The sequence below is a fragment of the Lissotriton vulgaris genome, chromosome 5 (genome assembly GCF_964263255.1).
Source record: "Lissotriton vulgaris chromosome 5, aLisVul1.2, whole genome shotgun sequence".
Classification (NCBI taxonomy): Eukaryota; Metazoa; Chordata; class Amphibia; order Caudata; family Salamandridae; genus Lissotriton; species Lissotriton vulgaris.
In genome coordinates this window covers 622,327,787-622,354,289 of record NC_141693.1, presented here as the reverse complement: position 1 = coordinate 622,354,289, position 26,503 = coordinate 622,327,787, and the positions used below count along the sequence as shown (strand labels likewise).

The 26,503-nt window shown below is 46.0% G+C and overlaps 1 protein-coding gene across 1 annotated transcript in view; it reads left to right on the top strand.

Moving 5' to 3' along the window:
• The window catches only part of RGR (retinal G protein coupled receptor), a 192,687-nt gene extending 173,203 nt beyond the window's left edge, over window positions 1–19,484 (top strand). Inside the window, exon 7 of the mRNA XM_086920152.1 lies at window positions 19,007–19,484. Within this exon, the coding sequence (XP_086776278.1) occupies window positions 19,007–19,150 (144 nt within the window). The 3' untranslated portion in view covers window positions 19,151–19,484. The remainder of the gene's footprint in view (window positions 1–19,006) is intronic.
• Window positions 19,485–26,503: the final 7,019 nt, after the last annotated feature.

Sequence of the window (26,503 nt, the reverse complement as noted above, 5' to 3'; positions counted from 1 at the left end):
AAAGAAATAAGCTTGTGCCAACCGTTTAAAAGATGTAAGAAAATAGGGAAATCCAATGGGAGCGTGATATGTAAAGTAAATGAAAGCATAAAGCCCCTCAAGCGGATAAATAAAGAACTGGAAGTAAAGAGGAGAATGAGCCATGGAAGGACTAGAGAACGACCGAATACGGCCAAAAGGCGCCTGCAGTGTATAAGTGCGTGAAATATAGCCATTTGGCGTGCTGGGAGTGAAACATGAAAAAACACCTACCAGAGGTGCAGAACACAAAGCGCAGTCCTCTTCAAATCCAAAAGCTACCAAAACACTGGCGTCCCAGCAATAAATAAGCGGCTGATTAAAAGCAGCCTTTTGGTGCCTTTGAGAACGCTTATTAGACGTCAGCTTCCTGGAGTAGGTGAACATAAAGCACGTCGGTGCAATGCCAGTCAGGAATCGATCGAAAATGTAACAAGCATTGGCAATAAAAATGTGAGTTGAGCGCACGCGTGCGCGATGGCAAAAAGTGCTGTGCACGTCACACGCGCTTTTGCGCGTTCTCGCAAGCTGATCGCTGGCCTGGAGCACTTCTAAAGCACTTACTTAATTTCTCGCAAGAGCAGCGCTTACGCGCTGACTCCAGCGAGACCTAAAAAGGAGAGAAAGGGGTGAAAGGAGGACATGTGTTGTGAGCCTTATAAATGCTTGAGAAAGCCGCCACACCACTGTCTTGCTTGTGGCCAGATTAGGAGACAAGACAGCCCACCTGGCTGATTAGACACTGTTATGTGATTCAAAATGAAAGCATTATTTAAGACATATTGAGTTGTTTATGCCCAAGAGCACACCTATGTACTAGTCAGTATATTTGGCTTGATTCTGAGTCTGGTGCTCAATTTCAATCCCCGTGCACCCCTGCTTGCGAAGAGACCCGAATTCCATGATGTGCAGTCACTACCTCACCCCCACAATTTTCCGAAGGTAATCCGCCACATGTATGAGAAAAGAGGTGTGCTCGTCACTGTATCCTTCATTTTATGTCACTTTTCTCAAGTGACAACTCACGATTCCTGCTGTGTGGGTATACACAGGGTACAGGAAAACCTCTCCTAAAAAACTATTAATCTGTATGATATGTCTAATTTATTGAATTGTATTGTATATATTTTTATGAAAAAGCTACTATTGATGGATAAAAATAAAAAAGTGATATGTTTTTCCAATAAATATTCTTGTGTGGGACAATGTTGATATATAGAAATAATGGATTTATTACCTACATATTAATTGTTTTTTAGGAGAGGTTTTCCTGTTTTTTGTTGGTATTTATTCCCTGCTTCCCCTGCCTAGTATTGTTGTATTCAGGGGTCCTCGCCTGTTCTTGATGGTATATACAGGGTGCCATAAATACTTCTCATTCTAATTCTGGATTGAATAAACTTAATATTATTAAATAGCTTGAAGAGGGATGCTGTGCAGATGAACATGGAAAGTGTTTCTGTTATCGTTTGCTTTGTTTTACTTTATGTAGCTATTCTGATATTTGTCCAGGAAGTAATTGCTTTTACATGTTTACTATCAGACGATGTTTTCCCTGCAAATACATGTGCAGAGCACAAAAAACATAAAGCATGCAGACATAAACATTCATGTCAAATCGTGAAGAAATCTCCAACTAGGAAATCATTTGGGCGTAAATCAAGGACTAGGCACATGTCTGGTCAGGGGTGTAGTGCTGCACACAGAGATGAGACCACAGGCGGCCAGAACAAGTCCTTCGCTGTGTCATGCAATGGCTATAAACAAGCACAGCACTGTACAATGTAACCACTTCGTTCATGATTCATTGCTAAACCTGTCATATGCTCAGACCACTAGATTTGCTGCCATTCATATAGCCTGGCAGAAGCTTCTGAAAATGATAAATATATAAATATCTGGGAATAGAGGAAGGCATTGACGACCTTGAAGAGGAGCTATTGAGAAGAGTCATAGGGCTTTGTGCTGGTGCAAAGTCTCAAAAAGTGATGCAAACTCATGGCAAACTATGTACTTTCCAGCAAAAACAATTTGCACTGGAAAGTTGTCTACTTTGCATCAGTAGGGCGTTCCACAGGTGGTACATGGGTATTACCATGCCAAGATCCATGGTTTTTGATGCAAATACCTATTTTAGAAATATTAAGAGTCCAAAATATTTGCCTCTCTGAGGCAGATGCAAAGTAGGATTAAAAGGATTGTTTCTCCAGACTTTTCGAACTTTGCACGAGTGCTGCACCATACATCACAAATACTAAGTGGGAAAGGTTTTAATGTCTGTATGAGCTATAATTGTGTACTGGAAGGTTATCCTTCCAGTACACACCCTTTGATAGACCTCACCGACACCTTCGCACTTTTGTGCAAAGGTGTGTGCATGTGGCTAGGCAGTCAGAAATTGCGCTTGGTAAGAGAACAGCAGTTCAATATCTTACTAGATATGGCTCTGCACTACTCACTCCTGCCAGCACAACACAGTACAGCAACTTTGGTTACTGTGCAGCATTGGACTACTTTAAATAAATCATCTCAAAAGTGTCTGGGAGAGTCCAGGTTATGGGTGGGGGTTCCTGACTGGAAAGACCTGAGAGTGATGGAGTTGAGGTTTCTCACCCTGCCTGCCACTGGGTCTTAAAAGTGTCAAGTCCTTAAATTTTACAAAGTGATGGTCATACTTTGCTAATTGTTCTTAAAAACTTGGCTCTTCTAAAGCCGTAATCCCTGTTTTAGCCGATAGCACTGTGCCGCCAAAAGCGGCGAGAGATCCCCGCTGGAATGATTCGTTGCGTGATACAAGTCCGGATAATAATAATAATAAAATAATTGAAGTTTGCTGGCTGCCTAGCACCTCTCACACATCCTTGCGCAATGGTGCAGGGGCGTGTTTGCGATGTCTAGCATAGATTTTGTACTGAAAGCCTACCCTTCCAGCACAAAATGTAATGCCTACACAAACTTTTCACGCATTAAATGTGTGCTATAGATTGTGTAGTAAAAGATTAGGATAAATTAAAAAATTTCACCTACTTAGCGCTTTGCCTCAATGAGACATTATTTTTAGGCGTAAAGCCCTATCTAACAACTTTAGTAGTTAAGGTTTTGTGTCAAAAACTGTGGGTAGAAGTGAGGGAACATCCGCGTACCACCCATGGGACCTCACATTTAAAACAAAGTAGTGCAAGGCATCATAAAGTTCTATTTACGGTACTGTTAGGGCTACTTGAAGTAAATACTTTAGTAAAACGTTGCACCCTTTGTATCTCTGTGTGACTTTGCACCAGTGCAAACTCTTGATAAATCTGCCCAATAGAACTGACTCCTTTTTCAGTCAGGGCTACCAAAGACATATATATTGTATGAACAACAAAAATACAGAAATACATCTTGGAAAAGCAAATATTCATAGAAAGTAGGGATTGAAGTGACTCGCACCTTTGAGTGAAACATGTGCCATGTAGCAGGGACTTCATTATTAATATGGATGACCTTAATGGGTTTTAATTAAATTGTCAAGCTACAGATTGGAGTTTTTGTGAAAATATAGACCAGTGGCGATCGGTTTCAATGTAAGTTTTTAATAATTACCCTTGCTGAATATTGGCAGAACCTGACCCACTTAAATCACTGCCACCGACTATGTGAATGAGGTCAATTTTAATTCAGTGAGTGTGACTGTATCTCATGTGGATATCCATAATATAGGGCAGGGATTCGCAGTGGCGGCCAGCACAGATCGGAGGTAGGGGAGCAGGGACATGGGAGGGGGGGAGAGGATACGAGGGAAGTTGGTATATAAAAATAAAATAAAAAACTTACCTTCTAGCTGCTTCCTCGCCCCATCTCTCCTCCATAGTCCTCCCTCACTGGCCTGAACAGGAAGCACACCCATGCTCCCAGTCAGCCATTCCCAACGCTGCATTAGCAGCGTTGTGATTGGTCTGAGTGCCATGTTTCAGCACTCAGAGGAAGACTGGGAGCCTGAGCACGTTCACCATGCAGGCTGTAATGCAGCCTGCATGAATAACATGCTAAGTGCGCAAGACTGTTTGGCCGGTCCGAGAGGGCTTGCCAAGAACTCATTGTGCAGTTAGGAGGGTGCTACCACTCCCCCTCTGCCCTGCCCTCTCACGCAAAGCTGCGAAGTAGGAAAAAATAAAATTATAATAATGCAAGTTATTATCTTTTTATTTTCTCTTTATTTCATTGCTAAAAACAGTGAGGCGACGCTGCTCTGCCTTAGCGGAGGAGCCGCCACTGTGAATTCAACACTCCTGGACTCAGCAGGCCTCCACTGATCTAGAAAACAATACGATTTTGGTAAATCAGGAAACAAAACATGACACAGGACAGAAAAAAAATGCTTTATACATAAACATTGATGGTATAAAATAAGACTGAAAGATGTAGAAAAGTAGACCACCAAGATTCCAAGAATCTTCCCCAGAAATGATTACTTTGAGGGTGCGTTGTGGTATGTTATGTTATGTTAATTATATTTGTAGAGCGCACGATTACCCGGAGGTGTTCTGGTGCTAGTAGCTCAACTCCTCTGAGAACAGGGTGACACAGAGAGAAATGTAGCTGGTGGGAGTTATAAGTTAAAAAGCCAGGTTTTGAGTTGTTTCCTGAAAGCGCGGAGGTTAGTAGAGTTCCTCAAACTCCAAGGGAGGGCATTCCATGCTTTGGCCGCACCTGTGATGAAACGTCAACCCCCTCCCCCCCACACAAGGCTTTCTTCATGGGTGGTATGCTCACAAATTTATCTCCTAGTGAGCGAAGGGTCTTTTTGGGAGTGTACCATCGAAACTGGTGAATCAAAAAATCAGGTTCCTGACCATGTAGTGCCTTAAAGACAATTCAAAGTAACTTGAAATGCACCCTTTTCCTAATGGGCAGCCAATGTAGTCTTTTAATTTCTTTGGCTACTGATACGAATTTGGGGGTACCTGTCACCAGCCTTGCTACTGCATTTTGCAGGATCTGTAATCTATTCAGATGTCGCTCTAGGATGTTTAAATAGAGCCCATGGCAGTAGTCCAGTCGGGATAGGATAATGGATGAGACGACTGTTCGAAACTGTCTTCTGGCAGAAAAGGTTTGACCTTTTTTAGGAGTGTAAGGGAATAAAAGGTGGTCGAGGTTGTAGCGTTTATCTGGTCCTCAAAGTTCAGTCTGTCATCCACCATTATACCTAGGTATTTTGCCTTCTTCGTGGGTTTAGGGAGAATGCCTAAATCTGCTGGCAACCAGTCCGGGGTCCAGAAATTAGCCTTGTTTCCAAACGCGAGGACCTCTGTTTTGTCTCAATTTAATTTTAGGCAATTTTGCGACATCCAAGATTTGACTGCTCCCATAAAGTCATGGAATTTCTTGCTAATGCCAACTTCTTACCCTGGTAGTAGTGACACTACAATTTTGTGTGTCATCTGCATATGACGTAAGACTAAAGCCATATGATCTGATCAAAGGGGCAAAGGGTGCCACATACACATTAATAAGGGTTGGGCTGTGGGACGATCCTTGTGGAACTGCACAAGGTAGCGAAAAAGGGTTAGAGTCGAAATTCGTTAAGGACACTGTTAGTTTCCTGTCCGTTAGAAACGCATTTAGCAACCTCGATGCCTTTCCTTTGACTCAATCTCAGACGGACGGTCGATCAGAAGGTTATGATGGACCGTGTCGAAGGTAGCGGATAAGTCCAGCATAATGAGGGCCTCCCCACCTCGTTGGTCCAGGGCTTTCCTAATTTCCTCTGTTGACTTTATCAAGGCTGTCTTCATACTCTGCCCTACTCTAAAGCCATACTGCATGGGATCCAGTGACTTGTTTTCGTAGAGGAATGCACTCAGCTGAGCGTTTATTTCTTTTTCTACCACTTTAGCTGGTAGTCGGAGGCGGGAGATGGGCATACAGTTGTTTGGATCCTTTGGGTCCAGATCATTTTTTTTCAAAAGTGGGAGTATAGAAGCCCTCTTCCAAAATCTAGGGAAGTCACCTGACCTAAACATGGCATTAAATACTGATGTCAGTGTGGTGGCAATCAGTTCCAGGGCTAATTTGGCGACTGTCCCTGGACAGGGGTCATATGGAGATCCTGACTTAACAGAACCCAGTAGCATCTTTGTGCACTGATACAGAGTGGGGCAAATTTTTCATGTATAGGACATACTCCTAAGACTTGCCTAGAACCTGTCATCCTATTTCCTGTAGCTCCTTGCGGGAGTTGGTTAAAGGCTGCAAAAATGACTTCTACCTTATTTTGGAAGAACTTTGCAATTTGCTCACTCATTTCTTGACTTGCCTCGACCCTAGGTGGACTTTGGGACGATAGCCTAGATACGGTTTTATAAAGTTCTTTGGAGGAATTTTTTGCTATGTTAATTTGGTTTATAAAGAAGAGCTTTTTTGCATGGAAAACGGCTTGTTTATAAACGGTGAGACTTTGTTTATAGACTTCTTTCTATGCTATGGTGTATTTTTTATGCTAGTTGCGTTGAAGCCGTTTACAAGTTCGTTTCTGACTTCTGAGCTCTTCTGAGGACCATGGTGAGGATGATGAAGCTCGTTTGGGATGTATAAGTGTATGCAGGGCTAATTTTTAGCAGGCTGAGTTAACCCATTGAGTGTATGATCTGGCAGCGTCTTCCACATTTGTTAGCTGTGGCCACAAGGTGATATTATGCAGTTGTTATAGTTCAGATCCCACCACTTTGTTCCAGGCCCTTGTTTGTATCTGATTTGACCCACCCCCTAGTTTGTAGCGGTAAACTGGGTGGTTAATTCAAATAAGATTCCTACATGGTCAGTCCAGACCAAAGATATTGTTCCATTGTAGGGTAAATGTGGATGATTGCAGAAGACCCCATCCAGTGTGTGTCCTGCCTTGTGGGTGAGCTTGTTTACCAATTAGATTAAGTCAGCGCTGCTCATCAGATTTAGGAGCGCTTTGGTATCTGGATCCATGGGGGCTTCCAAATGGAAGTTAGAATCTCCCAGAATGGTAAATGAGCTGGAGCAGAGCCCTTCTTCAAGTACGGTCCCAAGCGAAGATAGAAAGGATATTCTGGACCCTGGCGGTCCGTACATTAAAATACCCTCAAAGGAGTGATGGGGCTATATGCCAACATTAAAAGAAAGTGTTTCGCAGGCCGTGCTATGTGTTGTCTGTAATGCTATTTTGAGAGTTTTATGATAGGTTATTGCTAGCCCCCCTCCTCTCCCCGTTGGTCTATCTAGGGTGGAATACAAGAATACAGGTGGAGTGGCCGTCACTAGGTCTTGCCTTGAGGCCTCATCCATTCAGGTTTCCTTGATAAATGCCACTTTTACGTCTAGCGCACTTGAAGCTATGCTTCACCAAAGATCTGGCATTCACCGGTAGACATTTTATCGCACAATCCTTGGCTTTTGTGTTGCCAATCCCAGAGGAGATCTCACTAGGTCTCCTGGGTTTAATTCTCTGATTGAGGATCCGGGGGAGTGATCTGTGGCAGTTTGGACATGTATCTATTGTGGGGGAAGCTTTAGATTGCATAGAGATACTCTTACATTTTGGTCTGCCTCAACCCACACTCAGATTCAGCAGTTGACCTCTGGAGTATCTTATAGCTGGTCCATGTTCCTTCAGGAAACGGGCAGCATGGCTGGCGTGAGCGCGGTCAGTGCGCGTACGGGCGCAGACAAATTTGCCTTATGCACACCTTCGGCGCGCCAGCGGCGTGTCCGCGCGCACATTTTTAGTGCATCGGTGCGAAAGACTAGCCTGCTGACCTGTCAATGGCGGTCCCACAGTGGCTTGCGGGAGCCGCTTGCTCCAAAGGATGTGCACCGCCATCCCACGGTGCGCATCCATTCTGAGCAGCAAGAAGTAACCACAATTTTTAAAAAAAGAGGGTGAGTCCGATTCAAATGCCACAGTGATAAATGTGTAAAAAGTCTGTCCGGCAGAGGGCCGTCAGAGCGGGTAGCACCACAGTTTTGCAATCAATTAAACACGATTGTAACAACGAGATTGTAAAGCACGATATAGCAGAAGCAATAAGGTTGTAAGTGCAGAAGACCCTGTCAGCTATCTCCCGGCTCAAGCCTCAGGAGTAAGCGCTGTAAACAAGTAATGGTGAAGTTCTGAAATCTCTCACACCTGTAAAAGATGAAAGAGTTATTATTTTAGGGGTACCATCAAGTTTAATTATATATATATATATATATATATATATATATATATATATATATATACATATATATTAAAGCTGCCTTCGAAAAGACGGATCCCTCATGAGGTCAAGTCAAGTCAAGTCAAGATTTGTATAGCGCGCTACATACCCGGAGGGTCTCAAGGCGCTTAAGAAGGGAGGGGAATTACTTGTCAAATATCCAAGTTTTAAGTTGCTTTCTGAATGCTAGGTGGTTCTGAGTGAGACGAATGTGAGTGGGGAGTGAGTTCCAGGTTTTAGCTGCGAGGTAGGAGAAGGATCTACCTCCCATGGTGGTTTTACTGATGCGAGGAATGGTAGCAAGGGTTTGGTTGGAAGATCGTAGCTGGCGAGAGGGGGTGTAGAAGGAAAGTCGTGTGTTGAGGCATTCGGGTCCAAGTTCGTAGAGTGCTTTGTGAGCGTGGGTTAGGAGGCGGAAAGTAATCCTCTTATTGACGGGGAGCCAGTGGAGGTTTTTCAGGTGGCTAGAGATGTGGTCTTTACGGGGGATGTCTAGTATGAGTCTGGCTGATGCGTTCTGGATGCGTTGGAGTTTTTCTGGAGTTTTGCGGTGATACCGGCGTATAGGGTGTTTCCGTAGTCCAGGCGACTTGTAACCAGTGCATGGGTGACTGTTTTTCTGGTTTCGGTGGGGATCCAGCGAAATGTTTTTTTGAGCATGCGGAGAATGTTGAAGCATGAAGATGAAACGGCGTTGACTTGTCTGTTCATAGAGAGTGAGGAGTCCAGGATGACGCCCAGGTTCCGTGCGTGGTCCGTCGGGATGGGTGATTTTCCAAGGGCCTCTGGCCACTAAGAGTCATCCCAAGCGGAGGGGGAGGTACCTAAGATAAGGACTTCTGTTTTGTCTGAGTTCAGTTTCAGATGGCTGTGCTTCATCCACTCGGCTACTTCTTACATTCGTTCATGTAGGTTGGTTTTGGCGGTGTTGGGGTCTTTGGTGAGTGATAGGATCAGTTGGGTGTCATCCGCGTAGGAGATGATGTTGAGGTTGTGTTGGCGTGCGATGGTCGCGAGGGGGCTCATGTATACGTTGAAGAGGGCGGGTACGCCGCAGATGACTTTAGTGGCCTCAGACTTGAATGGTGGGAGGCGGACTCTCTGGGTTCTTCCGGTGAGGAACAAGGTGATCCATTCCAGTGCTTTTCCTTGGATTCCGATGTTTCTGAGGCGCTGTAGAAGGGTGCTATGGCAGACTGTGTCGAAGGCTGCGGAGAGGTCGAGGAGGATGAGGGCTACTGTGTCTCCATTGTCCAGTAGAGTTCGAATGTCGTCTGTTGCTGCGATGAGGGCGGTCTCCGTGCTGTGTTTGGCGCGGAAGCCGGACTGTGAGGAGTCGAGGGATTTGTTGCTTTCGAGGAAGGCGGCGAGCTGGTTGTTGACGGCTTTCTCGATGACTTTGGCCGGGAATGGAAGGAGCGAGATGGGGCGGTAGTTTTTGAGTTCGGTGGGTTCCGCTGTAGGTTTTTTCAGAAGGGCGCTGAGTTTGGCGTGTTTCCAGCTTTCCGGGAAGGTGTCGGAGTTGAGGGAGCAATTGATGACGTCTCGGAGGTGTGGTGCTATGATGGAGTCTGCTTTGTTGAAGATGTGGTGAGGGCATGGGTCTGTGGGGGATCCTGAGTGGAAGGAGTTCATCAGATGGATGGTGTCCTCAGTGGAGATTGGGTTCCAGTTATTAAGGATGTTCAAGGGGGGTGAAGGTACGGCAGAAGGTTGGGTGGGATGGTCTCCGGGTTGGTTGTCGAAGCTGTTGTGGATGTCTGCGATTTTGTTGTGGAAGAACGAGGCTAGGGAGTCGCAGAGGGCTTCAGAGGGGGTGATATCATTGGAGTTGGCTGAGGGGTTGGTGAATTCTTTGACGATGTTGAATAATTCCTTGCTGTTGTGGGCGTTGTTGTCTAGTCGGTCTTTGAAAGCGGCTTTCTTGGCAGACCGGATTAGTTGGTGGTGTATGCGGGTGGCGTTTTTGAAGGCGTCCCTGGTGCTGGTGTTTGGGTCTTTTTTCCAGGCCTTCTCGAGGGAGCGACAGAGTTTCTTCGATTTCTTAAGATCATCGTTGAACCAGGAGGCGTTTTTGCTGCCTAGTTTGATTTGACGTTTTTTCAGCGGTGCTAGGATGTCGGCGCTGTTGGATAGCCATTGGGTGAGGTTAATGGCTGCTTGGTCGGGGTTTGAGGAGTGGGCAGGGGGGTTTTGAAGAAGCGATGAGGAGATCTGGTTGGTGGTGATTTTGTTCCAGTTTCTTCGCAGAGTAGGTTGAGGATGGTTGTGAGTGGTGGTTTTATTGTAGAAAAAGTGTACGCAGCTGTGGTCCGTCCAATGGAGAGTAGTGGTGTGACTGAAGGAGACATGTTTGCTGGAGGTGAAGATAGGGTCGAGTGTGTGACCTGCGATGTGGGTGGGCGTAGAGACAAGTTGTTTGAGTCCGAGGTTGGCGAGATTGTCCCGAAGGGAGGTGGCGTTGCTGTTATTGCTCTTTTCTAGGTGAAAGTTGAGGTCTCCCAGTAGAATATATTCCTCGGAGGGGAGGGCGTGTGGGGTGATAAAGTCAGTGATGTCTTCACTGAATTGTGCACGGGGTCCTGGAGGCCTGTAGAGGAGGGTGCCTCTGACTGTGGTCTTGGGGTCGGTGTGGATCTGGAAGTGAAGGTGTTCGGCGCTAGCGAGGTTGACGTCTGAGCTGGTTGAGATGCGGATGGAGTTCTTATGGACGATAGCGATGCCTCCTCCTGTTTGGTCGGTGCGGTCCTTACGGATGATCTTGTATCCTTCCAGGATGGCAATGGTGATGTCAGGGGCTGATGAGGCGTTCATCCATGTTTCTGTTAGGAAGGCGATGTCGAGAGAGATGGTGTCTAGTAGATTCCAAAGTTCGATGGCGTGTCTGTGTACTGAGCGGGTGTTGAGCAGGATGCATTTTAGGTGGTTGGAGTCAGATATCTGTTTTGTGTTCGTGGATGAGGAGTTGTTCTTGGTGCCGTTGAACTTGCAGGATTTGCAGGAGAAGGGTCCATGGGTGTGTCCAGGTGTGGCTTGGGCGCAGTTGGGGAGTCGGCCGGGATTAAGGGCTAGGAGGGTGGTGGCATCGTAAGTAATGCGGGGTGGGTGGGAGGGAAGGGGGCCATGGGGTCTGGCGCTGGGCGCGGGCCAGGCGCGGACGGGCGTAGACGGGCTTACCTTTGGCGCACCTTCGGCGCGGCCGCAGCGCGTGGACGCTGCGCGTTGGGACATCTGCTTTAAATGGATAGTGGAGGGGGCGGAGCATGGGAGGGGCAGCTGGGAGGCGTGAGCGAGGTGGAGGGAGGGCTCTGGTCAACTAGTAAAATGGCGGCAACAACAACAAACAAGGAGCAATGGGGCGCTATGAGGGCAAATAAGTAACAGGAACTGTCACAGTGGGAGCGGGTTCAAGCGCGGAGACAAAGCGCTATGCAAATAATGATTCAATCTCGAGTAATGCCCAGCCATTCGGTAGTTTTATTCCAAGTGAACACTTTTCAGCATTGTACCTTTCTCAATAGTTGCTTTGAATAAACATAGCACATTTCCAGAAGCTATTATAAATATTGCAGCGTGGCCTCATTGATTAGATGATAATTGATGGAGAGAGACAGCTGTTACCATTCTGCTGCCAATCAGCTGTCTCACACAGCCATACTGATGTAATCACATTAAACAGCTTGTCACAAATAGGCATCCGTTTCATCCGCTTAATTTAAAAACAGTAAAGTCTTATGATGACACTTTTCTCAAATTATTTTTTGATCACACACACATTTGTGTATATACATATATAAGTATATATATATCTATACTACTAGTATAAAGAGAGAACAGAAACCTTTTGGCAAGGTAAACACGGGAACCACAGCGCCAATCCACACATCCAATACATTGTTGGAATCCTCAGGGTGTGTAGATGGACATAGGCGACATTAAATTAAAAAAAAAACAATTACAAAATTTACATTTGTAAACAAAGTAGTCCCCTAAAACAAGCGCCGGCCGCGACGTAGCGCTGATCGCGACCTAGACGTAATGACGATATGCGGGGAGGAGCGGTGACGTGCGGCGAGGAGTGGCGGTGAAGTCCGGAGCGGGCCGCTCAGGTAAGGCAAAGGCAGGCGAGAGGCGGGAAGAGGAGGCGGGAGGCGGACGGCGGGCGGCGGGGGAGGAGGGCGGGAGGCTCAAGGCGCAAGGCGGGAGGCGGTAGGCGGTATGGCCAATGTCGGGGCGGGCGGCGGGCGGGAGGCTCAAGGCTCGAGGCGCGAGGCGGGAGGCGGTATGGCCAATGTCGGGGCTGGTGGCGGGGGGAGGTGGGAGGGATGCGGTCTGGGCAATGTCGAGGGGGGGTGCACAGAGGCTTAAAATGCTGCCCCCAGCCCCCTTCTGCCCCGGGCAAAGCCAGGGCGGGCTGCTAGTATATATATATATATATATATATATATATATATATAAATATATATATATATATATATATATATATGTGTGTGTGTGTGTGTGTGTGTGTGTGTGTGTTATTTTTTCCATAAAAAGAAGTAAATACAGAACACATATGTGACATCACAGTCTTTCAACGTTGGTCCACAGAGCTGATCCATGTACAGGAATTATACATTCATCCCAAAATGGCTGTAAACTGGAGAGGAGATACCAGACTCAGAGATACCAATTCTAGTAGGTAATCCCAACTTAGTTACTTCCCATTACTAGTTGCCAGGCCCGGAGTTGGCAAAAACATGCAGGGCCTGAAATTATTGATTGGATTGCAGCTTTCGTGTCCAGATGTGGGGCCCTTTTCCATGTACATTTTACTCCAGTTGGGGGAGCATGGTAGGGAAAATGTGCATGGAAAAGTATTTGGATTTACGAGGTCTTCTCCCGTACCTTCTAAAACTCACTTACGTAGGCTGCTCTCCACTCCACATGACTGCGAATGAGGTCTTTGGGCTTCCACTTATCTAGATTTTCTGCAGTCAAAGAGCGGGTTAATGAGCAGAGAATGGGTGTTCCCTCAACAGAGGCAATTGCCAATGTGAAATGCAAACACAACATTTACTACACTCCATGCACGTCTAGCTTTAAAGTCCTTCAAATAGGTACAAAAGGTGCAACGACCATGGAGCATTGTCTCATAAATATCAAATTGGTCAACCAGAACAAAATCATAGCAATTGGAACAGCGATGGTCCATGCAGGTAAGCGCGGTTGGGCGGGGCAGGAGGGTGGGGGAAGTCGACAGATGACGGAATAGGGAACATTTTTTGAATAATAATTCCTATTCCATTGTCTGTTGACTTCACCCCCCCTCCGCCCCACGTACTGCGCATACCTGCACGGACCACTGCTGAATTGGAATAATTCTACTTGTGCCTGTTAAAAAAATTATCAATACAAAATTACACACTTTTGCCCGAACTACTTACTGTCATAGATGTCATTTAGCAGTTGCTACTAGTCGCTGCAGTGACCCTAGGCTTTTTCTTGGTGACTCCTTGCATTGCTGTTATGATCTCTGGCTTCAGAGGTGGCATAATTAGGGACAGGATCTTTACAGGGACGACTTACACTTATAAGTGTCGGGCTCTGCTCTCCCTGTTTTCTCCACATTCTTACTGTACTAAAACTGAATAATACTCTAATATTCACTATTAGTGCAATAAAAAAACGGAGTACAGTTAGATGAACTGAACCTTCGCTAGCAACAGAGGTGAGTAACATAAGTTTTTAGGTCGAGGACCGTCGCACTGCATAGCAGTGGGTGGAGCTGAAGATTTTATGTTTTTTAGTTAGGGGGCTTGAACCCGCCCCTCTTCTCCATTGGCTGGCTTCCTAAACGGAGGCCAGCCATTGGAGGAGAGGGTCATCACTCAGTTCTTTTTCGGATTCGGGGGCGTGCTTTTTGCGTGCTTTCTATCTGTGACATCATCCGTCACTCAGCAAAAAACACCCCCCCGATTCGGACCTTTGCGGTGCACCGTCATTTCAATCTCCCCATCTGGCTGGTCTCCCCCCTCGTTTGTGCGCATGCGTATCAGTAAACACATGCGCAGGATGCTCTTGTTTTAAATACAGGTAGTTTTGATCTCCCCCGTGTGCTGCCGTTTTAGTGCGCATGCGTGTCTAGTTTTGATCTCCCCTGTGTGCTGCCGTTTTAGTGTACATGCGTGTCATTTCACGCATGCACACTAAGTAATTTTTCATTAAATTTGAAGCTCCCGCGGCCAGGGAGAGCGCACCTCTCCTGCTGCGCTCTGTTGCTGAGCTCTGCTGCTGTGGGGTGAGAGCTGCCCCTCTGCTATGGTGCAAGGTCCGTTCCGCTGCTATGGTGTAAGAGAAGCCCTTCTTCTGTGGTATGAGGTCTGCTCTGCTGCTGTGAGAACTGCCCTTCTGCTATGGTGCGAGCTCTGCTCTGCTGCTATTTATTCTACGAGGGTGCCCTGTTGCTGCGGTGCTAGGATGCCCTGCTCCTGCGGTGCGAGGGTGCCCTGCTCGGCCGGGAGGGAGGGGGCCACCGCCACTGATTTGAGAGGGCTCCTCTGCCTCTTATGTGCGAGGGCTCCTGTTTTGGGTTGTACCGGGCAGTTTCCTCCTCTGAATGAAAGGACCACCAGAGAGCAGCTCTGCCGGGGATGGGAGGATGGAGGCGGAATGCATGCAGGGGGAGGAGGTGGAGGGAAGGAGGGCTTCGCCTGAGGGCAGAACGGAGGCAGCAAGTGCAAGGCGGGGACCTCTCCCCGCCACTCCCCCCAGTCTGCAACTCTTTCATTGTGTCCCCTACCCTGGACTCTGCATCCCGGCGCCTTTGGCGTTAAAGCAGCAGCGCCAGTTTGGTCTGTGTGTCTTTAGAATACCTCCCGAGGCGCTCTCACACGCGCCAAGATAGCTCAGTGGGTTAATGCGCCATTAGCATAAGGCTTATAATTTCTATTTACTTTGTTCATGACACAATACACAACACAGGTGGTGTCATTACATGGTTGACAGCAATCACTGCAGGGGTATGTGCTTGCTCCCCTGCCCCCTCATTGTGCTTGCTTCCCTGCCCCCTGGCTGTGCTTGCTCCCCTGCCCCTGGCTATGCTTGCTCCCCTGCCCCCTGGTTCCCCTGCCCCCTTGCTGTGCTTGCTTCCCTGCCCCCTGGCTGTGCTTGCTTCCCTGTCCCCTGGTTGTGCTTGCTTCCCTGCCCCCTGGTTGTGCTTGCTCCCCTGTCCCCTGGCTGTGCTTGCTTCCCTGCCCCCTCACTGTGCTTGCTCCCCAGCCCCCTGGCTGTGCTTGCTCCCCTGCCTCCTGGTTCCCCTGCCCCCTCTCTGTGCTTGCTTCCCTGCCCCCTGGCTGTGCTTGCTCCCCGGCCCCCTGGCTGTGCTTTCTCTCTTTCCCCCTTGCCGTGCTTGCTCCCCTGCCCCCTGGCTGTGCTTGCTCCCCTGCCCCCCGGCTGTGCTTGCTCCCCTGCCCCCTGGCTCCCCTGCCCCATGGCTGTGCTTGCTTCCCTGCCCCCTTGCTGTGCTTGCTTCCCTGCCCCCTGGCTGTGCTTGCTTCCCTGCCCCCCTGGCTGTGCTTGCTTCCCTGCCCCTGGCTGTGCTTGCTCCCCTTCCCCCCTGGCTGTGCTTGCTCCCCTGCCCCATGGCTGTGCTTGCTTCCTTGCCCCCTGGCTGTGCTTGCTCCCCTGCCCCCTGGCTGTGCTTGCTTCCCTGCCCCCTGGCTGTGCTTGCTTCCCTGCCCCCTCGCTGTGCTTGCTTCCCTGCCCCCTCACTGTACTTGCTTCCCTGCCCCCTTGCTGTGCTTGCTCTCCTGTGTGTGTATGTGGCTCTGGGTGTGTATGTGGCTCTGGGTGTGTGTGTGGCTCTGGGTGTGTGTGCGTGGCTCTGGGTGTGTGTGTGTGGTTCTGGGTGTGTGTGTGTGTGGCTGTGTGTGTGTGTGTGTGTGTGTGTGGCTCTGTGTGGCTCTGTGTGTGTGACCCTGTGTGTGTGTGGCTCTGTGTGTGTGTGGCTCTGGTGTGTGGGGGGGTCTGTGTGTGTGGGGGGGGCTCTGTGTGTGTGTGTGGGGGGGCTCTGTGTGTGTGGGGCTCTGTGTGTGTGTTGGGGGGGCTCTGTGTGTGTGTGTGGGGCTCTGTGCGTGGCTCTGTGTGGGTGGCTCTGTATGTGTGTGTGGGTGCCTATGTGTGTGTGGCACTGTGTGGGTGTAACTGCAATAGGTCATGCATTTGCGAGCAATTCAGCTATTGGCATTGTAAATGACAATGCCATTTATTTAACGATTAAGCTATTGGCAATGTAAATGACAATGCCATTTATTTATGATTTAAAAAAAAAGTCATGAGCAATGCCAATAGCTCTACCTTTAATAATGCTGAGACCATTGCATTGTAAATGTTTGTTTAAAGTATGGTGTGGATATGATTAAGGATGAAAGTAAGTTTGTGTGACAGAGTGCATAGGAGTGAGTGAATGTGATTAAATGAGAATGAGTCTGAGAGTAAGAGTAAGAGTGAATGTAAGGGAGTGAGTGAGAATGAATGAGTTAGTGCAAATAATTAGGAATCAGTGGAAGGCAGTGTGAGTGAAAATGAGTGTGAATGAATGTAATTGTGTCTGAATGAGGAAGTGATGTTATGCTTCTGAGTCAGCTACTGTCCCTGGCATACTGAGGTAATATGTGTCTTATAGAGGCATTTATGGCCCAATACTGGCACAAGCACACTGGAGGTAATTTTTAGCATAATAGACACCCATGATAAAATACTGGCACTGGTATACAAGAGAGATTCATTGACACATGGGGCACCAGTGGAAAATGGTTACATACTTGAATTCTTGCACGAGGGCACCCAGGAGAAAATGGGTCCATTAGCACATTGGAGGCACTTCTTAGCATTAGGGAGGACAACCACTGTATATGGGAGGGAGGAAATCATGACAAAAGATGGTAAATGGACGGCATAAATGGCAAAATTCTGCCACCTGGGTCTTGTATATAATGTTTAGTATTAAGGGGCACTGATGGCACATGGAGGCTCTCATGACAAAACGCAGGCCCAAGCACAATGGAGGAATTTATTGACATATGGTGACATATGGTGACAGCCATGGCACATTTTGAAAAGATGGGGTCAATTCCTGGGGAGGGTAGGGTACATTAAAAAAAGGAATATTTAATGAGTCCCCTGTCAGAAAATGTGAAGATTTAGCAAATGTGTGTGCTTTGAAATGCACTATTTAACCCCATCAAAAAAAAATCTCTGAAAAAAGTGCAGCTTTATCAATCTTCTTACTGACAACAATTAAGCTACAATTCAGCATCACTTTCAAAGACCATGTCAGCCCCCAAATGTAGGTGGTATTTAAAATAAGCATGTATCTGTGTTGTGTTGTTATGTTATTGAAGCAGTTATTATCAGTGCTTTAAATGGAAAAAAATAAGTGCAGGTACTCACCAAATTGAGATGTGGGAGGGGTTAGGGGCGGGCAGGGATATGGGGGTGGAGCCATGGGGCGGGGCTACGGGTAGTGCTAAGGGGCCATTAATTAAAATCATTGCTAAAACATCATGACCAAATGAAACTCTTCATTTAAGATTTCGTTTCATTGGCGCTTTATGTTAGAAATTGTTTCAAAGGCACGAAGAAAAAAGTTCACTAAAATTATTTTCTAATGTCATAAATATTTTACTTTTAATTAAGTGCAAACCCCTTCTTAAATTGTTTCCAATGTAATAGCGCCTTGGATCTCACAAGCATTGGAAAAGTGCTATAGAAATCAAACATACATAACACAATATCACAAACTTTCTTGATCAATTACATTTTAAAGGAAAAGCATGTATATTATTTCTCCTCTTTATAAGTTAAGTTCTGACAAGCTATGGTTGCAGTGTGTTTATCAGTAGGGAGAGGGGTGAGATGCAAATTTGGCCCTTCATCTGTCCCGCACCAAGTCGTTTACACCTTGCAAATGGGTTGAAGGGAACTGGACAGCAGGGGGCACATGAAGAAATTTAAAAAAACAAAGCTTTCGCCACTTTTCGAAGGTGTTTGGATGGCCAACAGAGCACAATAGCCCAGCGTGCAGTTCTGCTGAAAGAATCTCCTGTGTCCAGGAGGCTACAGCAGCCCGGGCTAGAGAGCACAACAGGAGGAGGGGCATTGCTCAATTAGGAGATGTTAAGGGGAGATTAGCACTCCAGTGCTTTACAAAAGCGGACAGACTCGTTAGCTGTGTGTCGTGCTTTTTTTATAAGAAGCCAAAGTAAGTTGGGCTGCTGCTCCATGAGTACCGGTACTGTCTTTGAGACAAGAAAAAGTTCCGGTACTCAAGCGCATAAAATTTAGAAGTGCTGGTACTCAGTACCGGTGAGTACCGGCCCATTTAAAGCACTGGTTATTATTGAAGTACAGCAATGTTCAATTATTGTGATATCATCAAGGTTAAGATCAAGTGTCATGACTTTCTCGCAAGATACAGTTTCAAAGGTCAAATGATGTCACTCCAGTGATGCCATTAATGTCAAACGGTGTGTAATGTCATTACTGCTACTACTGCCATTTTGGTGAATCGACATCCATGCTTTCTGCCCCCATACTTCAGCAGGAGTATCAGTACAAGATACTTTTGTACGTGTAGTAAAAGATACTGCATGTGACAGTACACAGCTCCTCAAGATGAACATAGTATAGATACTCAGATTGTATCCACTTGTGCTCTCGTGAAAACATAATCCTCCATGTTGAAGTATGCTTGCTCCATATTGCCTGCCTAATGCTGTATTTCCTTTTTCCAGCTTCCGGCCATTTTGGCCAAGACTGCACCAGCCATTAATGCCTTTGTTTATGGCCTGGGGAATGAAAATTACAGAGGCGGAATATGGCAATTCCTCACTGGGCAGAAAATAGAGAAAGCAGAGGTTGACAACAAAACAAAGTAACCGGAGGCATTTTGAAGCAGGCGCATAATCTGTTCAGGGAAGAAGGACGCCCAGCACAAGGGCCAGTGTCAGATCCAAACTGTCTACAACCAAGGACCTACCAAGTGGCAGCTCCTCACTGTGTCTGTCAGCTATCTTTTGGCCAACACTAATCATTTTACTGCTACTCATACAACAACCTGGCCTTCCTGACTGTTGATGTCTGCTGGTGCAGTGTCAGGTGTCCGTCCGGTATATTTTGTGATACAATAACAAGGTGTGTTGTTTATACAAATGTTTTTCATTTGCTAATAGATACACAGAGGCTATTGTTGTTTTAAATTAAAGGTGTTTGAAATATACGTTGGAATGTGTCGTTTGATTGAACGTACTTTCAGGTGGTGACACAACGCTCGTGGCAGGTGTTTGATATTGTTGAAACAATGTCACTTTATTTATTTCTGAATAAAACTATCACTGGAGTGGCTAACAGCAAAGATGGCCCGTTGGCTCATTGCAAAACTGGAATGACAAAAAGAACAGAGCCCAATGGTGGACTTTCCAATCTGCACCTCACGCTAGTTTGGTTTTGGTAAAGTGTCCTGCACACACAAGGGCACCCGCCATTGTACAATGCCCCTGTTAGTCAGATCCTCAATCCATAAAGCAATAGGATGTGCCTCAGATGATGAAGTCAAGGTAAGGGTAGCAGTTTTTTTTTCAGAAACCTTTATTCATTTTCTTTATTTTCATGTGTAACTCCTTATTACAAAAGAACAGCTCAGCCAACGCGTTTCGTTCCCAAGTGTAGGAACTTCATCAGGGCTGAAAACCAATCACTATAAAAACCCAATCAAAAAGACCTATACATAAATAAAGTCACATATATACACATAAGACACACGGTAACCCACACAGGACAAAAATACCAACATAGACATGACTATTTCCTTCAGCCTTCCCGTCAAACATCTTCCCTACCATGCCTCATGAATATTAATGAGGATGTCGCAATCTATACCAGATTAGTTTTGATTAATTGGTGGGATAGCTAAAGGGAATCCCCTTCTCATCTACTACCAACAGACTTATAGGACACGTGCACTATGTGAAATGATTGATGGGAGAGAAACACACGTGTGCAACCTTATATGTTTGACAAAAAACAAGTAAAGTGACCATGAAACACCCATAAATTGAAACCAACAAAACATCAACAGAAAAATCACAAAAATTCCATGAGGAATAGGACAAGGACAAAAGGAGGAAGTTTTACCAAGGGAACATACAGCATACAACACATAGTGGTTACCTTTAAAGTGCTAGCCACTGATTTGTGTGCAAAACGTAAACCATATAAAAACAGTCCCTATGTCGGACACATTTAACACTGCTGAATATATACAGTGACATAATCCATCCTCAAGTGCAGTTGGTTAACGCTCGTCATGAGTATTGTTTTTATTTCCTATTAGCTTTACTATTTAGGCTAAACGTGAGTAACAGGCCAAAAAGAGTTTGGTATTGGAAAGAAGGAAGACAGAAGAAAGGAAGGAAAAGAGGGAAAAAGGGGGGTAGACCGAGATATACAAAAGGTCAGAGGGCGGCATTTAGAGCCCGGTAATGTGGAAAGAACCACAGTCCATAGGCTCCGGATTTTCTTACCGTGCATACATTAAGGTTGATGTTATCTCTGTTAGTAAGGTTTGTGAAAAAAAGTTTTGGAGAAGGACTACAGGCAACTTCTACGACCCACCTACTCACAAATTGGGATGTATAACAGTGTCTCAGACACTGTTAGCGATTCCTAAGAGGGTCGTTAATTGCATGCCTCATGAATATTAATGAGGCTGTCGCAATTTGCGACCCCATTAGGAATGGCTAGCACTCCCACGGATGGTGGCCTTCTGGGGTCAGCAGACCCCCATGTCTGGGACTGCTTTTTAAATGAAGTAGTCTTTTTTTTTTAATACAGCCCGTTTTCCTTAAGAAAGAAAAACGAAACTCTTCCAAATCATATTTTTAAGGGCAGGCAGTGATCCCTGGGGCCTGCTCTTAAAAACATTTTCACACACACTCACAAAGGGGGAGGTGTCCCCTGAGGGCCCCCTCCTGTTTGCGAGTGGTTTACTACCTACTTGAAGTAGGTGGTAAACTGCTAGCGTTTTTCTCAACAAATGCGGCCGCAAAACAATTGTACATGGCATGGTGAATCGCGATTAGGAAGAGACGCCCCTTCCAAATAGCGGAAGTTGCAAATGCTATTTTGTGAATCAGTGACTCGCAAAATAGCATTTGTGCATGCCATTACCCTTTTTTGCGGTCGCAAACTGGACGATCTCCCATTAGCGGCTGCAAAAAAGTATCGTACATCTGGCCCCACATCATTAACAATGTATCCTCAATGCGCTCCTTCTCATTGTAATGTTAACTGCAGTACGGGCTTGGTCCAATTATTTTTTGTCTCGAATATGTCATGAACTTCATGAAGAGTTAGGGTTCATCCAACTGTTTTTAATAACATATGTTCAGATGTGTGCCAGAAATGCAGCACAGGGGGTGGCTAAGACTCTCTACAACCCTCTTTTTCATCAAAAGTGTATAAGACCGTGGGAGATTGCTTCAAACCCGCCGCCTGGGAATGAATACTATCGTCTCTATGTCAGCCAGCAAGGAAATTCTTACATGGAAATATCGATTCATAATTTGATGCACCATAAAAAGGAACAACACATTGTACAAAAGGAATAACAAAAAATGTATCCATAATTGGCCATTCGTGGGACCTGTTGGCGAGGATGAAGTTAAGTTGTTTTGTCATGTGACCTGTATTGCCGACTAGTAAAAAAAATACAAAGCAATTGCTTCGACCAAACACTGTGACAACACATTAGAAAAAGGCAGATGCCATTTCTTGATCCCCCCACAAATATCAACGTCTATTAATATAAATAAGGACTTGTATACACCAAATAACACACCCTGAATTGCCTTTTGTGCTTAATCAATAGGTGATAATATTAGATAACTGGTACAAAAATACCCTTATCGGTGTCATTGACCTTGAGAAAATGAAAGGCTGTGTCGGCCCCCCCAGGTGTTAAACCACAACAACAAGGTTATGCACAGATCTATGCATCAGGCTTTCAATCTATTGAGTAACTTGTTGCAGCCTCGCTCTCGACAGACCGACGAAGGGTACTAGCCAGAACAGCATTGTAAAGGACATTGTTATGGTTATACTGAAAGCCCTTTCTAAGAAGAACTTAGAGCTTGATTTCAAAGTTGATTTGACTTTGGGAGGTAATGGAAAATGCTTCGGTGTCCACTATGAGGTGGGTTGTCCATCAATTAGAAAAGGGGGTTCGTGAAAGTTAAGATCAACCATCTGCAGACAATCCAGGAAGGTATGTCAGAGGATGAATTGAATTTATTACCTCGGTTTGAAGAGATGGTAAATATTCATTGTGTAGCCCACTAGGGTGGGCAAAGAATCATGCAACACGTACATTGCAGAAGGTTTGGTTTGTGCATGGAGGAGCATGGTTAGGAATGGTGAAGAAAAACTATAAATGGCACATTGGAGTGCTTTAACCCCCTTCCACGCTCATGACGAGCTCAGCTCGTCATGAGGTACGCCTGTCGTACGCTCATGACGAGCTGAGCTCGTCATGTAACGTGGGATTTGCGAATCTTTCGCGCACAGCGGGAAAACGCTTAGCGCGGATGGGGTTAATACTTGACATTAAGTGAAATAATTAAATGTAGTTAGTGAACATTACGCACAGATTTACTTGTTCACAAACATAAATTTAGCCCTACTCATTTTTTTCTTACCCTTTTCGTCTCCTATAGCGGGAAAAAAAAACAGTATTTCTTACTTTTGCAACCTTTTCCATTCCTTTAGGCACTGTTCGGATCACTTTCTAGGATCGGTAGGGCCTATCTCTTCTTGTAGAATAAGCCTCAATGTTGCTTTTTTATCCACATCATTTGGCTCTTTTTTAGGTATGGTTCAGTGCCCATAGCACTGCCTGTAGCAAAGCCAGGATTTCTTGAGTTGCCCTTTTTGACGTAATATGAGGCTGTGCGAACCGACCTGCTCATCCAGTCCCATGATCAGCAGGCTGGCAGGGACCAGGAGATCCACCAGCTGGGACTGGTAACTGAAGGGGAAACAGGCAGTGCAGGAAGCCGGAACAATCAGGATCTACATTAGTGGCATGATTTCCTGTGCTTGGGACTTTGGCTTGAATAGAAAAATAGGTCACAGACACAACAGCCAGTCAGTCCCAAAGCTGGAAAGCAAACTTAGCAAATTGAACTGGTGAGCAGCCCCACAGAGCACGGCTGGGGCTCCTTAAAGTGGGGTGAAAGAGTTGGGGAAGCAACAGACATACCCTTACCAACTATTGCAGCAGTACATGGCATACAGTAAGTAATATGTAGGAGTACATTCACTTGCCTGTAGAGCCACGGTCTTGGAGGACAGTTATTTACGCAGGTGTGAAATATATGGCTTCGCCTGGTCACAAAAGGTGGCATCCTTTGCTGTTGCACAGCCATATTACTTGTGACTGAAATCGATTGATGCAGAAGAGAATACATTGGGACTTGCATTTGCTATCTGCTAAACATGTCAAGGAGTGGATGACATGCTCCTCCCTAAAACTTAATGGAGATAAAACTGAGCTCATGCTCCTGGGCCCAGCATCACCAGTATCTTTCATCTCCCTATGGCCCCCGTGCCTTGGCACCCCTCCTACCCCTAAGGAAAGCGTAAAAAGCCTAGGAGTATGGCTTGACAAAAGTCTCTCTTTCTCCACGTAGGCCACTAATCTATCTGCCACTTGTTTTGGCCTACTTAGAACATTGAGGAAAGTTCTACCTCTTCTGCCAATGGAAGCCAAACAAGTGGCAGTACAAGGCCTGATTCAGTCCCGGCTAGACTCGAACAACGCCCTATACGTGGGAGCCCCCGAGATGACCCTACGAAAGCTCCAGGTGGTACAGAACTATGCAGCCCGTACCTTGCTACAGATTCCACGAACTCAGCCAGCTAGACCCGCATTAAATAGCCTGCACTGGCTGCCAGTGAGGCAGAGAGTGGCATTCAAGGCATTATGCATTGCCCACCGGGCTTTCTGGAAGACAGGCCCAGCAATCAATGACAACTTAATCACCCACTACCACCCAAAGAGAAACTTTCGTTCTACGGAGGCCTTCCTGGCCGTGGTACCCAAAGTAAGGAGAGCCAGGACCGGAGGAAGGATGTTCGCCCTAAACACCTCGAAGTTGTGGAACTCACTTCCTTTACAACTCCGGACTACCTCGAACCTACTCTCTTTCCGCAAACAATTGAAGACCTTTTTGTTTGCAAGGTCCACCGAGCTCTAACCCTCTCCGCAATACCCAGTTCTGTCTTCATGCTCAGCGCTTGGACGCCCATTGGGCAGCAATCGCGCTATACAAAAATCAATACAATACAATCAATACAATACAATACAATTAAGGGGGGTTAAGATCACCGGTTATTCCACTTAAGGGATGACCATCGTCAGTAGCATTATGAAACAGATAAACAAGTACGCCGTCCTTGTTTGTGTGCAGAGAAAGAAAGTGGGCCTTGTTTATGAGGGGAGAAAGAGCCTCTAGTTCCTGGACTGGCATGAGATACTCTGTGAAAGAGACATCTTCCACACATCATTAGGAGAACGTTCCTGGCCCGAAGGATACAGGAGGGACTTTCACTGCCAAAGTCAGTAGTCACATAGCAATCAGAGACTAGCAGCCTCCTTTATGAGGTTTTTGCACAGGGCAGAGCCGCAAAGAATCTTGCTGTGCTGCCCTGCATTAAAACAAAAGGGCAGGAATGTGCTGTATCTACGAGATATGGTGCATTTGTGACATTTCCCCCAGCACTGGTGCACAATGGGCTGCCATGTGCCAACGCAGGCATCCTTGAGCCATGGTGCAAAGGTGTCTGCGCTTTAGGGGTGATTGATTTTTGTGCAGGAATGGGCACCTTCCTGCATAAAAACAATCATGAGAGATGTTTTCCTCTTTCTATGTGTGCTACAGAATGCACACAGCCAAACCCATGGCCCGGCCCTTTCACACAATGTTCTGCGTGAAAGGGGCACACATTTACAAGGCCATAAAAAGCCATGCGAAGTGGCTTTGCGTGGACTAGTAAATATGATGCTGCAAATTGCACCACCAGAGTATCAGAAAATAGATGCTCCAGTGAAGCAAAAGTGCCGCTAGAGGCCTCATAAATGGGCCCCGTATTATTTGGACCCTGCAGTGCAGAAACCCTACCAGGCTTGGTGCCAGGGTGGAAAGAGAAAAAATTAACTATAAGGTTTGGGGCCCCTAGAGGTGGGTGCAACCTTGTTTTGCCAGGATGTTTTAATCGGAATTAGGAATGTATTGCTATCTTATTATATGGTGAACAGATACTGAGAGCTATACTGTTTATCCATAGCACTAAGAGCAGCCATATTATTGAAGATATAACTCTAGGTTATGCGAGGATTTAACCCCCAAATAATCACCGTTTGTCGTACCAAAGGGTCATAACGGACCAAGGCCAGCAACCCATCACATGAGCATTAAATACAAGACCAAATACATCATTACAGCATGTATAATGTGAAAGGGCAGAAACAAACCCAAGCTCAGCCTCAGGCACTGTACTGGAAAGAACATCTTGCAAGAGTGGTCCTTTGATAGCATTTAATTTACTTTCCTTTTGGAGCCCCCGCTGTCAACATTGAGGTAACTAACAATTTAAATGCTGTTGCTGTTGGGTAAAGAGACAGACTATGTTAAATCTCACAAACCTCACCCTGGGTCTGTGAAAAACAGACCACACTAGTTGAAAAAAAACATCAAAAAGCAAAGGTAACAGCAATCACCAATCCATTCCAGTTTTGCTCCTCTTTCTAGAAAGACCAACTGTGATATTGCTTTGAAAAGGTCATAATCCTTCTCTTTGTGTGATTGTTTTTCCATTTATTATTTTACCATACATTAATTCCTTGTTGTCAATGAGTGTTGAAGACCAATGTAGAGGGAACTCCAGAGAACTTCATCATCAGTGTAAAAGAGGGGGAGGGGGTAATCAAATCCCACTGAGTGTAAGCAGATGATTGTCCATGGATTTTAAAACAAATTTTATATCAGCAGTAAATAAATTGAATAGGTCAGGAGCGAGCACACATCACTGCTTCACGCTATGAGTTTCTGCAACATTTAGTGTTGTACCACCACCCGATTATAAAGGTAAAGGCTCTGTATCCCCAATGATGTGACCTTATTTTGCCCGTGACTGGGACATGTATGGCAAGATTAGCCTGGTCCTTGTGTTTC